Genomic DNA, 14,340 nt, shown 5'->3' on the forward strand with positions numbered 1-14,340 from the left:
TCCCTGTCTGGTATGGAACACGCCACTGGGAAGGATGTGAAAGAACTTCAGTGTGCATTCAGCTGCTGTTGGAGCTGCCAAAAAAGCATCCATGACAGCCAGATACCACCCGGCAAATACAATGAGTAGATTGACTTTCTGGAAGTAAGTATCTGACAAAGATGTATGGAAGAGTAGACAAAGAACAAAGCATTTCGTTTTGATAGAAATGTGTTTCCCAAACATTTTCAGAGTTGGTCTAAGTACTTGGAATGGACTGGAACGATCCAGTAATTTCAATCTCAGAGTGCCTGAATAGCCTAATACATTTCAAGATGAGGAAGAATCAGTGACTCCTTGGCTGTAAATCAAAGAGATTTAAGTTGGTGGTGAAGGCATCTGATCCGACGAAATGAGTCCCGTCTAACAACGCTGCTGTCCGCTGCCTTTGTACCGGTTTTCCTGCCTTCCCGCGACTTCTCTTTTACATTTTACCTATATAAGAACACCGTAATTTCCCTCTCTCACCACCACCACCCCCCCCCCCGGGCGTTACAGCCCAGCACCAAACCGCCCCGCCGCGCTCCTCCCACCGCGCCTCCGCCGCCCTCCCGCGCCGCCTCCCGCCGCTGGCCCGTGTCCCGCGGCCGCCTCGCAGCCCGGTGTATGTGCGGCAACAACATGTCGGCGCCGCTGCCCGCCATCGTGCCGGCCGCCAGGAAGGCCACGGCCGCCGTGAGTGCGGGCGGGGGGCGGGAGCCGCGGGAGGGGCCGCCCCCGCCCCGCTTTGTGCTGCGCGGCCCCGGGCCGGGCCCGCGGGGTATGGCGGGCGGGGGGCCCGGGCGGGATGGCGGGGCTCTCCCGGTACTTCCCCGCCCGAGGCGGGCCGGGCCCGGCACCTGGAAGGTCAGCGGTGCCCAAGCGGGGGTGGTCGCAGATGGCGGCGCGGGGCCGGGGCGGGGAAGGGAGCGGAGCGGAGTTTTGTCTTCTGAGAAAGTGGTGCCGAGCGGCGAACTGCCTCTGACCTTGTGTGGGCGTCTGTGGCTCGAGGGCGAGGTGCGTTTGGGTGGTTAGTGATCTGAAACCGCTACGTTTTGCTTTTGTTTCCCTCAGGTCATTTTTCTTCATGGATTGGGAGATACCGGGTGTGTATTCTGATTTGTTACATACTCAGTAGTTATTATAGTTTCAAATATAATCTGCGTGTTTTAAAGGCGTGAGCTGTTAAAAGTTACTTAAGCTTCTTGTTTTGCCCTTCGTTGAATGCAGCAGCCAACAACAGATCAAACTTCATGTCTCCTGCAATAATGGTGACAGCTATTTATTTAAAATTTCCCACTAAGACCTCAAAAGCTTTTTCTTCTCTCTTTTCACTCACTTACCTAATTTGGCTTGAATGTGATCTCGCTTTTGTTCTTATGTCAAACTTGGTAGAAAAAGAAGTCTGGAGGCTTCTGTTCTTTTGTTTTCCTGGGAGTGGGTTCCTGGTTATTCCTGTGCTTGTCTAAATTTAAAGTTCTTTTTTTATTCTGAACTTGTGGATTGTTGGCTTACCAATATGAGCTGTTAGTGCATTGCTTCTTCAGTATCTTGTGCTTACCAGATCTATTTGATTTATCTAAGCAAACTCCAAAGTAGTCACCCAATATCTACAGATTTCTCTCTATGAGATGTGGACTTCAGAGTACAAAAAACCCCACCTAAATAAAATGTGCAATGCCCTGTTTACCTTGTTCCTATTATTTCCATGTTTGAGTAGAAATGGAAAGAGTAGTAGGGGATTTCTAGGAGGTATTCTAGCTGTGGTGTAATGTTTCCATTTGAAGCTTCTGTGTGCCCAGAAATAAGCATGCATTCATTAAAGCCACTGAATTAACAAGTTCGAAGTGTGTTAAACCTGTGTAGTGGAAGAATATAACGAAACTGACACTTAGATACTGAAAATAAGTAGCATGAATGCTTTGTCTGTTATGCTCCCTTATGGGCAAAATTACATAATTTTTTTTTTTTTAAGAACTCTGTTTCTGTTACCTGGAACTTGAATGTTGCCTCAGGGTTGAAACTTGCCATATTCAAGATGTACATTTTTTCTGAAGAACTAAAACAAGTCAACCATCAGAATTAAAACTTGCATAACCTGGACATTTAGTAACTTTAAAAAAGAATCAAGCCCAATGCACTTTGCAGTACTCTACAAGTGGAGATTTTCTGCTCTGATTTGTTGTGCTGACACAACGCCTTGTTTGCATTATTCCTCTTCCTTTTTGCTGGTAGGATGCAGCTGAGGGAGCAGGACTGCCTGCATCTTGGCACCAAATGTTCAGCAAATGATTGCAGAATCTTTTGAGCTTTTGGAATTTGAGTGCTTGCAAATGGAGTTGATGTTGGTTTTGGCAAGGGGTAAAAAAATAGAGACTTGCTCTTTAATGTAAGTTGTGTTCCTTAGTCAAGGTGGTGTTTCCATCGTGGTGTCAAGGCTAATGCAGTCTCAAACTTGCAAATGCACCGAGTATACTGAAATGTGTGCATTAACAAGACATGACACTTCTGAGGAAGTACAGTGATTTAGTTGTGTTTGTTCCTCTAGTCTGCTGCAGATCAGATTAAATAAGCTGCCTTTAACATACTGCTGGGTTTTTTAAAAATAAAAGCTGCAGTAGTGACCCAAAAAAATTGTCTGGAGAGACCTTATTAACAATTTTGTAACATCCCCCAGTTTAAGCTCACTTGTACTTCACCTGGGTTTTTAAACTGATCATTTCAGTTTACCAACTGTATTTTTCTTATGCTGGGAAGTGTCTAACAGAGGCTGTGTTCTTTTTCTCTCTTAGCTCCTATGTAAATGGCACTTAAAGATTGGTACACACTTGTCAAAATCTGAACAAAAGGTACAACATAGAGGACTATTCTAAGGAGCCTGCGTAAATGTGTATACAGTGTTGCTTTCCAAATTTGTCAAATTAATCTTCGTAGTTGGCTAAAAAAGGCCCCCGTATTCTTAGCTGTTTTTTCTCAGCTGTATTTCTCCTTTAGATTCTTATTTGGTCTTCTGTGATACTGCAAATGTTATGCAAGTCATATTACCTGCAATTTGTTAATAATATATATAAAAGTATTGGTAGGAAGCAGGCTGAGACATACGGTCAGTGCTTCAAACATGCTTGTCTGCCGTAGGTCTGATTAGTTCAGCTGTGTCAGTGATGAATTTGTTAAAGGTGTTTTCTGCTTAGAGTCAAATTTCCGATATCTAATTTAGTGGGTGAGTTAGGAATACTGAATGGTGAGAAAATCAGGAAATAAAAGTACTACTGAGTGTTCTGTAAAGCCAAGTGCAGGCACAGGCAGTGTTTCTGCATGGTTTCAGATTTTGGTCAAGGTCAGTTTGTGTCAACATGAGCCCAGTAGAGAGTCTTTAAAAATTATGCTTTTGAGTGTTCTGGATTGGTGGAAGCTCATTAACTCATCTTCTGTGCAGACCTTGCGTTGTTCTGAGAACTCATATACAGCATGTGCTTGAGATTAAAAAGCTGCTGCGCTCTGGAGTGGTGTTTAGGACAGCCTGAATCCAAGAGCATTTGAGCTGAGCTGAAGTTAATACGTCTAATTGATTAGGTTGGCTTCACGTGGAGTTAGCTTAGATGTCAGTTTGCTGCTCTCCCTCATGGAGAAATGTGGTTCAGAAAGAGCAGAGTTGGCTGTGAAAGAAACTGCCTTAACTTTGCAGGAGCAGCGAAGCAGCCTCTGAGCTGCCTGGAAGCAGGATACCCGAGTTCATCTGTTGTGGCGCACAAGTTAATAAAGCCATAGAGATACGGAGCTGGCTTTGCTTAGAGCCAAAGTGGTATTTCTGCAGCTGTGTCACAACTGAGGTAGTCAGATAAAGTCTTCCTAGATGTCTATGTGCTACAAGCATTCAGAGGCTGAACAAATTTAGTACTACATTCATTGCATACTGTGGTTGATGTAAAAATTTTCTAGAAATGTGTTTATATTGAGCTAATTCTGCATATTTCATACTTGGACTGTGCTGATACGCCAGTACAGAAATAAGAGCTAAGCCAAAGCATAAAGACAATTTAATATACTTCTCGTTAACAGGCATGGATGGTCAGAAGCGCTTGCAGGTATCAAAAGCCCCCATGTGAAATACATTTGCCCGCATGCGTAAGTTTGTAACTTTTCTTGTTTTACCTTATTCTGCAGAGTTGCATATTAAGACACTTGCACAGATGATGGAGTCAAAAGGGATTTGGATGTCTCTGCATTTTGGGTTTTTTTATGTAAATATACATTCTCAAATTATGCTGATGATAATAGGCATTTTCTTGGTTGTAGGAACTACTGCATGATTTACTTTAGGGCAAAACTGCATTTTTATTTGTATGTTGTTTTTCTTATTAGTTCAGACTGAAAGCATGTTTGGAAGGTTTGCATGTTTGCAAAGTTTGATTATTTTGACTTTGTTTTCAGTGGCTTGAGTTGTTTGTTTCCTGTCCTCCCACCCAATAATTTACTTAAAAAACAGTTTTATCAAGGAGTAATGTTTGTTTTTGTTGTATTTTACTTACTGTTATATATAATTTGTATTAGGTACATGTACTTAAGCTTGGGTGTGTATATAGTATATTGAAACTAGCTGTATGGTACAGGGAAACCTAAAGTTTCATGAGATATTAATACTTTCAGGAAATTATGCATTTTGACCTATCTTTGTGCAGTTTGAGAAGCGAATTACTTCTGGAAGGAGTCAGGAGTCAATAAACAGCATTAAGTTCTATCTAGTGTTTAATTAATGGTAGAAAAAGTAATTAAGTATAATGTTAATTTATTTTAACATAAAATTTTGATTGTCTTGGGATATGTGGAGCAAGGATGGTAGGGAGAGAAGTAAGCAATTTTTTGGTGTATTGCTGATTACTGGGCTGTGATTTATATATTTGTTTTACCACATGGCTGCACTTTCCTGAGCCATTCAAAGGGAGCTTAGCAAGATCTGCTGTTTTCTTTGCTTGCCCTTTGTCTTCTTTCAGTCTTTCCCTGCAGAACTTATGGTCCTCAGTTTCCACAGATTAAAACTAAAGCCAGATTTGATCCATGGCATGGTCCATTGAAGTTGTCTTGATGTGCCTGAAAAGATGACATTCAGTAGTGCAGGGGTGGGAAGGAGTCCTGCAGTGAAGGCAGGCCCTGCCTAAGCAAATTCAGCATGTGGGGCCAGACTTGCATCCACCACTGTGATGCATTTGTCTACTTCCTTAGGTCTGCTAATGGTGCTGTGTACGGTGCCTTCATCCCCTGAGGATGCATATGGAACTGTGATAAAGGACTCCCACTTAAAAATAACTAAATAATACAGGTATATATTAAAATATGTATATGAAATATATGCAGTTGCACACACGCACATTTAAAGCAGCCCAATAATGTTTTGCTTGCTCGCCATAGAAAGTGGTAATTTAACCCTGAATATTAAATATGTTTGAGCTGGCAGGTTTCAAAAGAGTTTCCTTCAAGAGATGCTGCAAAGCAGCTCATGATAATTACAGTTTAAAAGTAAGACATAATTAGAGATATGTAATTTCATGACGTGACTGCATGTGCATTATTGAATTTCAGAATCTATCTTATGTCAGTGGTGTTCATTCTCATTTCTAGGCCAGTCATGCCAGTTTCTTTGAACATGAACATGTCTATGCCATCATGGTAAGTATTTGTACAATTGCAGACGATTCTAATCAAAATATATCTAGGGGTTTGAGCTCATTATTCTTAATTTAAAGTCATGAACAACCTGAATGTCTGGTTTTAATCACATGCAAGTACAAAAAGCTTTTTGCTTTAGTTCTGTTCTTGTAAAAGGGCTCTCATGAGTACGCTAATTATCCTTGTGTGTCTGTGGTAATGGTTATTCCTCAGGACTAATCTGTATGTCTTAAAATAAAAACCCCATTTTATATTACAGGTACAGTCTGTAGTCTGCATCGTGTGTGAATTCCATTGTCGTCAGTAGTAGTAGTAGAAACTTGCAGTAAAAATATTGTTGCTACTATATTGTTGTTGGTGGGTCAGTAGGATATGTAGAAACTGTTCTTTATAACATCCATTCTGAATAGAGAACAGATTTCAGTGGTCCTAAACCAGTCTTCAGTTTTGTTGGCTTTTGATTTTTTTTTCCTCAAGTAACTTGTGTTTGTTTTTCCTATATTTCTTCAAAACATATTTTAATTTGTACATAGAACTGATAAATTGAAATTCCTGCTAATATTTGTGGAGGAAATATCAAAACTAAGCTTCTTAATTTGCAGTAAATTACAGAAGATATCAAAACTCAGAAAAGCTTTGTTGACTAGATCTAGCCTCTTAAGCCACATTTACAGATGTAAATGTGTTTCTTGTAATCTATGGTACTAAACAATATGTCAGCTAAAATTTTTATCTGGAAAACATCCAAATTTTAATATTTGTGTATTAAGGAAGTGAAATGGATGCTCTAATGAATAATGCTCTTGTTGATGTTTTTGTAAGGTTTGATATCACTGGACTTTCTCCAGATTCACAGGAAGATGAAGCTGGGATCAAGCAGGCGGCGGAGAATGGTATGCTTAGGAATATTTTTTTCTTAAAAGTACTTCCGTGTATTCTTAAAAATGAATTATCAGTCTGAAACAGGTTTTCCGAAGGTGACATTTTTAGGGAAAACAGTATGTATATATTGTATTACCACTGACCAAAGTTTAGCTAAATGCATTGTTTGTTTGGTTGGTTTTTTAAACTTTATTAATAAGTAATCACCAATATAGACACTTCATACTCTCAAATATGAAATGTACATGGGAACCAGTGTATTTTTTTCTTTTAAGAGCTTTTGGGTAGTGTGATGGCTTAGAGCTGTATGAGCATCCACTCGTGTTGCTTTTACTTAGAAGAGGACACTGTCTCCCCAGCAGTGGGGCTTTTGCAAGACTTTGTTCTGTGTTTTTCAGCTTTGAAAATGATACAGTGGCACTAAAATTTCTTACCGAGCTCTAGATATTTTGATACTTTTTAACATACAGCAGACTAGATTTTCCTTTCACTAGCTTTCTGTTGATGCCAGGAGGAAAGTATCTTTCTTGAGAATGGAGTGGGTTTTAACTACTGGCCTTTATTTATGTCACAGTTAAAGCACTGATAGATCAAGAAGTAAAAAATGGAATTCCTTCTAATCGAATTATTCTAGGAGGCTTTTCTCAGGTAAGATATGGTTGGAAAGAACTGTATATTTTTTTCCTAGGGAAGTTACCTAGCTTTCTTAAAGTGGGAAATCCAGACAAATCAGTTGAAAAGACCTGATGTTAGATGCTGATAAAATTTTAAGTTGTCAATTTTCCTTTGCTTTAACAAATAAAGTTCCTTAGCTTTATGGAAGTGATTATTATTCACTGGATAATGAATATGCCTGTGTAAAAAGGTACTAAAATTAACAGTCTATTTAAAACCTTTATGCACATAATATATAGTTTTGCTTGAAAATTTTGCAGTATTTTTAATTTAAATTTAATTTGGTAGATATTTGTGGTCTGGATTTATTTGGCAGATATTCCCTTCATACTCGTGGTAGGTAGCTGAGTAGATTAATTGGTCCATACATCAACTCTCTAGTCTGCATGCAAATAAATTGAAATAAGAAAGCAGTGATAATACTGTTGTGAGTAATAGTGCTTTGGTTTTTTTCACACCTGTTAGTTACAGTAAATTTGCTGGTTTACGTCTGAATTCATCACCTGGTCTTGGAGGGAAGGAGAAAAAGCAAAACACCTGTTTCTAGTGTTGGTTCCAAAGAAGGGTAGATTGAAATAGAAAATGCCCTTTAAAAGAAAAATCGGAGATCTTGAAACGAGCATTAAAAGGGAGAGTACTGTGACCATTCTAATACTTATGTCTCTTTATCTTAGGGAGGTGCTTTATCATTGTATACAGCTCTTACAACACATCAGAAATTAGCAGGTGTTGTAGCCCTCAGCTGTTGGCTTCCTCTACGGGCATCTTTTCCTCAGGTATTTATGTTTCTTTCCTAAGACAGTTTACACCTTTGGGGAATGAGTATATCTCAAAATTGTACCTGCTGCAGGAGTTAGTGGCCGTCGTTATTACCAGATATTGACAGCTGTTTGATAACTTTGAAATTTTTAAAGTAGTGTCCCAGAGTTGCAGATTTTGCTCAGTAGGAAGAATGAATAAACACTCAGGAGCTTTCTGTGCTTAAAATGACACTCCTAGAAAATTTAAAGGATATAACAAGTTTTCTGTGAAGAATAATTTCCTATCTGCCATTTGTTCCATCTGCAAGGCACTGTCATTAGGGACTGGGTAGTTGAATGAAGTTTCAGGGTTTTTACTTCAACAGAAGTCATGTTCTTCTCTTCTGAAGTTTTTTGCCAAAATGTTATTTGCAGGTCTTTGAGCTTAGTGTACTGTCAGATACAGAGCTTACTTCATGAAGAACTTGCAGACTATACATTGTCTTTCTTCCCCCCTCGGAATTCAACTTATTGGTCATGCCACAGGGCATAGTGCCATGAGATTATTTAATTTCAAGGTGTTAGCACCCTTATCTCCACTTAGTGTCTCTTTCTTCTCTTCTCCTGTCGAATTCCACTCCTACCAGGGCCCTATCGGTGGTGTCAACAAGGACATTCCTGTTCTTCAGTGCCATGGGGACTGTGACCCACTGGTTCCTGTAATGTTCGGTTCCCTCACTGTTGAGAAGCTAAAGAGTATGATAAATCCAGCCAATGTAACCTTCAAGACTTACTCTGGCATGATGCATAGCTCATCTCTTGAGGTAATTTTCTTAATATTCAGTGTTTTAACTGGGTATGGTTAATTCTTTTTCCTCACAACAAATACTGCTTTTGGGGAGTGGGGGAGAGGAGGGTGGAGTTAGTTGTTGGTTGGTTGGTTGGTTTTGTGTTTGTCTTCACTTGTGGGTTTTTTTCCAATAACAAGTTCTTCATGCTGCTGACTTATTTTGGTGAGTAACTGAGTGCTTGGCTAAAAAAAGCATCTGGAGCAAAAGTTTAAATTACTAGTGAGAACTTCCTCATAAGATTGTATTTCTGGGAGTGGGCTACTTGGTCTATAAAATACCTTTTTTTTTTTTTTCCCAAAATTTCTATTGTTTGCTTATGAACTAAAAAAAACCAAAACAGCCCCCCAAACAAACAAACAAAACCCCCAAAAACCCAATTGGAAGACAGAATGAGAATCTTCTCATAGCAAAAATCCACCATAGTATTCTGAAGGGAAGAATCCTGATGGTTCTATAGATGGAGACATCAAAGGTATAGGGAGGGAGGGCTGACATTATGGAAGAGGCAGCCTCAGAACCTTTATTTATGATTCTGGCTCAGCAGGCAGCTGATCTGATGTAATAACTTGCTGCTGCCAGAAAGGGGTGGACTAGTTCCCTCTGCTTGTGACCTTGTGGCCCTCTCTTCCTCCTTGCACTGGCTCTGGAGCTGATCAGAAACTTCCTTGAACCTTATGAACTTGTTAAAATGGCAAAAGCTGCTGGCTTCAGTTTGTGCAGCTGTAGAGAGTTGAAGCATCAGAACTCACACGAACCAAGCGATAGGAGCAAGAAAGAGAAGACGAGGCGAGGAACATATCTGTGTTTGTCCGAATCCGGAACTTTTTTAGTTTGGATTGTTGTATCTTGAGGGAACTGTACCTTTGTACAACCTCTTTGGGACATGTACACAGTAGTATTGCATGTAGGCAGTAATATCACTGAGTTGTTACTCAAATACATTAGTAATGCACTCTTTATTACAACAGTGAATAAGTAAAAAAGAAAAATTAACGTAGCATAGTTTCCCAGTCACTGGATTGCATTTACTTAAGGAAGGAAGCATCATGAAGATGAAACTGAATGGTTAGGAGGAAGAGCTGCTGCCTTTTCTCACTGTTGCTAACTTGAAAAAGTTTAAAATATGCACAAAGCTATGGCTTGAGCTACATTCAGATCCTATCCATGGTCAGCCTGCTTCTATTCAGATCACTTGATGTTTAATATGTAACTTGCCTGCTCAGTGTCAGAGAGAAAAAGTAGTCTTTGCTCTTTCTCTTGTATTTTAGCCTCTTCTGAGTGCCTTGAAGAGACTTATCAGCCTTGACTTGTGTACAAAGTGATATGATTTTATCAAGTAACTAATTACTCAATATTTGTAGGCCAGCTGCTCGTTATTACTGAAATGCTAAAATAAGATTAAGTGTAGCTAAATATATAGTAGCAGAGAACTTCAACTAATATGTACTTTCATACTTTTATCTTTGAACAGGAGATGATGGATGTAAAACAGTTCATAGACAAACATCTACCTCCCATAGACTGAATTGATCTGTGAGAAGCCTTCTATATAAATACACCAGCATCAACTGTGGTAGAGTGTTAATCTTTTCATATGCCTGATAGGAAGCATTATTTCTATACCTGCAGTGTTACTACTGTGTTGCAAATTTATACTTAGGACGAGGATTAAATAATACAAATGTACAAGAAAAGGTAATCTTTTTAGTATTCATCACCCACTGGTGGGAACTATATGAATGAGGGGACTAGGTAACAATTACAGAATGTAACCCTAAACATACCATTTAAGATGTCTGATTTTTTTCCTTGATTGCAGAACTATTAAAGTATTTAAACTATTTGTGCAAGTAATTAAAAACTAAATTTAAAGTGAGCAACATAGATGTGACCAGTTTAGTTGTACTTGAGACATGGCTTGTTCTTAATACTCATTGAAAACGTATGACAGCATTTAAGTAATGAATGCATGAAGTACACAATGTGGAACACAGTGGGCATAAAGTACACAACATGTAACATAGTGAGCATGTGATGGTAGGATAAATGCTACCAAGGATAAAGCTTTAAAGATTATATGTTAATTTTTTAACAGATAAGGAGGATTGATCTCTAATGGCTAGAAGTCAGATAAGGTATTTCTTGTATTTAAACCACCTCAATTTTAAATTGTTCATATAGGTAGATACTGTGGAAATTCTAAAGGGACTTATTCCTGGTTAGGCTGTCCTGTGTCACTTACTGTCTGTCTTTGTTTTTTTAATCTTGTTGCAAATGTTGACTTGGAACAGAATTCTGAACAAATGCATATGATAAATTTGAGTTTGATTAAAAAAAATCTTGTTTTCATACTGAATATGTTTTAGTCATTGTAGTTTTCATTTGTTTATATATTTCACATGAGCAGTTACGGAATATAGCTTTGATTTTTTTTTTTTTTTTGTCTGCTTTGGAGTAACTAACTGAAAATAGCTCAGCTGTGTAGTTTTGTGTATCATTGAACTCTCATCTGCAACATACACATTCACTTATTTGAATTACTTTTTAGTAGAAATATTGTTGCAATTGGGATATAACTTACCTAAAATTTAAATTGATACCATATAATACTTTTTCTTATTGCATGTTGAGACTTGCGTGTTTTTGTTTTTTTTCTGGAAAGGAACAAAGCGTTTTATTTTCAAGTGTATCAGTCTACATTTCCCTAGATCAGTATAGCCTAGGAATATGAAGATGTACCATGGGAAAAAAAAATTTAAATCTACAAGGTACAAAATGTTTCTTGTTTTAGAAGCTTAAAATAGCAGAATGCACTGGGTTACAGGAATTAAAGCACACTCAATAGCTTTTTGCAGTTAAGAGCCACAATTTACTTCTGGTAATTGCTCTTCTGTGGAGCTCAAAGGCTGTCGCCACACTAGGAATGTTTAAGATAATGCACTACACTTTTTACTACATAATATGCTGCATAACAATGCTCTGTACTATAATACAATTTCAGTCAAAGAATATTCCTGTTCTGGATGCATCTCTCTTGTCAGCATTGTGCTTCATATCTGTGTTTAAGGTACTTTCTTTAAGGTATTTTCTTCTCCCAGCTTAATCAAGGGGTTGTCTTAGAGCATATATGTATTTATGAGGCATCTACCAGTGCAAATACATATGTGGAGAATTATACTTCACTTTTAGGAAACTGTTTTTCTCTTCTAATCCAGTTGCTATGGATTATGAAACATCAGTTAATATGTAAAATTGAAAAGGAGTTTTCTTCCTAAATGGTAATGAAACAGTTTTAGATACTCCATCTGTGTAGTTAAGAGGGCATGTTTATTAACTTTGAAGTTTAATCAGTCATTTCTCTCAGTCACTCTCTTCTATAGATCTGCCAGTTTGTCTTTCATTTAATTTAGTTCACAGAAGAAACTGTAATATTCTTATTGTAGTTCTGCCAAAGTCCTCTTGAGAAAACAGTATGTTCTAGCTTGGAGTCATTCCCAAATTGCATTAGCTAATTTTGCAGTCCTGCTGAATTGCAGTCTTGGTAAGCAAACTATATGTTATTTCTCCTAGTTTTTAGATTTATCTTCATTCCCCTGTTGTCTGCATAATTCCCTGGTTATTGGCGTTTCCAAAGTTCTTGGACGAGCTTATAATTTTTACTTCATTACTTTCATGTTCTGTTTGTAGATTCGTTGATATGCTGTTCAGCTGTCTTAACTTCTAATTGACTGTGTCCTTATTTCACATATTCCTCCTTTTGCAAGAGTGAATTTTAAAAAGTATTTCTAAGATGTTAAAATGAGATCAGTCCAAACTTCATTCTATGTTAGCTTCATAACACTTTCTACAGTTTGATGAACTGTGTTTACAGCTTGTGGTCAGTTTGTAGTACTTATGCACTCTAATCCAAGTCAGCTTCAACTGTCATCATTGTGATGCTTTCAGATGTTTTTCTATAAATGCTTTTTATGTGTTAACTTTGTTCAAATACTCAACTATCATAACAAGATTCTTTTTCATACTGCTGTTTTGCTGCTTGATTTATCTACAAAGAGCTGTGTTACCAAAGTAAATATAAGTAAATGTTTTGACTTACTCTGAATTTCTGTGTTCTAGAAAGAGTTCTCCTCATTTTCTTTTTCAGGAGTGTGTGTTTGTGTTGTAGTTGGGGGTTGTTAAAGAACCCAGAAGCTAGAGGAAACTTCAAGTCTGTGTCTTGTCCATGTAATAGTGTATGTCTTGAGCTCCTGTCTTTTGTAACTTCCTGGCTTGTTTGAAACTTTGGCTAAGATCTTATAGCTGAATTTCATGATTACCTTAAGTGATTTGATGTTGGAGTTGTTTTCATAATGCATATACGTGAAACTGAATGATAGGTCAGTCTGATGGGGGACTTTTCATAGTATTCAATTAAAATGGAGAACTTGGACTGTCGGTGTTCTAAATATGAATGTCCTATCAGTGAATGTCCTACATTTCAAAACTGTCCAATAATGAAGTTTATTTTTTGTACTCTTAGACTTTCCACCAAAGGAGATGATGTCTGTCAAACGTGTGAAAACAGGGATACGAAAATACCTTGCTTGCAGATCAGTTTGTTTCAATGGGCGTCTAACTTGCTCATGTTAATTTCAAAATGCTACTTAAATTTGACTGCAGTTTTGTTCAATCACAAGTCTGACTTCTTGTTGGAATATGTTGCCCACTTAATAAGCATGTTGAGTTATAAGCCAAATCTTCCAGCCATTCTTGAGATAAACCTGTAATGGGTTCTGTACTGTGGTGAGGGCTGTATGATTTGGTCTCTTCCTACTATCTTGTGTAATTACAACACAGTAGATTGCAAAAAGTACTGTACACTGTAACTGGTATTGGAACTGTTAATTAAAAGATGGTTCTCTCTAATGGAGTATATTGCACTTCATTGAAATCATTTGTATGCATCTTTTATGTAGAGGTGCTATTTGGGATGATGGATAGGACTGAGAACAAACTGTAAGATGTTGATAAAGCCATATGTAAAAGGCCTATGTATCTTAAATTTTATGAAGAAATGCTGAACGTTTACTCTTTGTGCTATGAAGTATAAACCATTTATATTTAATATAAACATCTAAGATGTAATTTATTTTACTCATTTTATTTATGATAAGAAATCTTAACTTCGGAAATTATATCTGTAGTAGGGAAAATGTAAAAATTTCCCATTTTTTTATCATTGTAAAATAAATTTCCATTGGCGTTTGGGCAAGTACTAAAGACTTTTTCCATACCTACCTGAAAGAAGTTGAGCTTTCATGTGCTGTGAAGCAGGAACTCTATAGGCTTCTTGCAAATACATTGCATGATAATATAATACAGAATAATGATGATTGGTAGTTACTGAAGAGAAAATCACTCACCAAGATATGTTTTGCTACATTATTGTGAGAATGCTAAGTATAATTTTATTTTTCTTCATATTCCAGGTTAATTTTATTTAACTTTTCTTATAATTTTGAAAAGTAGAG

The 14,340-nt window shown here is 37.7% G+C and overlaps 1 protein-coding gene across 6 annotated transcripts; it reads left to right on the forward strand.

Annotated features, from left to right (window-relative positions):
- Positions 1–581: 581 nt before the first annotated feature.
- On the forward strand, positions 582–13,739 carry LYPLA1 (lysophospholipase 1). 6 transcript variants are annotated; one of them, XM_027899443.1, is made up of 9 exons: positions 582–714; positions 1,093–1,124; positions 4,078–4,143; positions 5,635–5,682; positions 6,505–6,575; positions 7,139–7,212; positions 7,914–8,015; positions 8,624–8,803; positions 10,302–13,739. In XM_027899443.1, exons 1-9 carry the CDS (start codon positions 646–648, stop codon positions 10,353–10,355), a joined length of 696 nt encoding a protein of 231 aa, XP_027755244.1. In that variant the 5' UTR covers positions 582–645; the 3' UTR covers positions 10,356–13,739. The 6 variants fall into 6 exon arrangements, with proteins under 6 accessions (XP_027755244.1, XP_027755248.1, XP_027755245.1 ...); XM_027899444.1 differs by having other exon boundaries at positions 593–714; positions 8,627–8,803; positions 10,302–10,403; XM_027899441.1 differs by lacking the exon at positions 582–714 and adding an exon at positions 867–885.
- Positions 13,740–14,340: the final 601 nt, after the last annotated feature.

The sequence above is a fragment of the Empidonax traillii genome, unplaced genomic scaffold, assembly GCF_003031625.1.
Source record: "Empidonax traillii isolate 1590-97213 ecotype Southwest subspecies unplaced genomic scaffold, ASM303162v1 scaffold667:size605846, whole genome shotgun sequence".
In the NCBI taxonomy this organism is placed as follows: domain Eukaryota; kingdom Metazoa; phylum Chordata; class Aves; order Passeriformes; family Tyrannidae; genus Empidonax; species Empidonax traillii.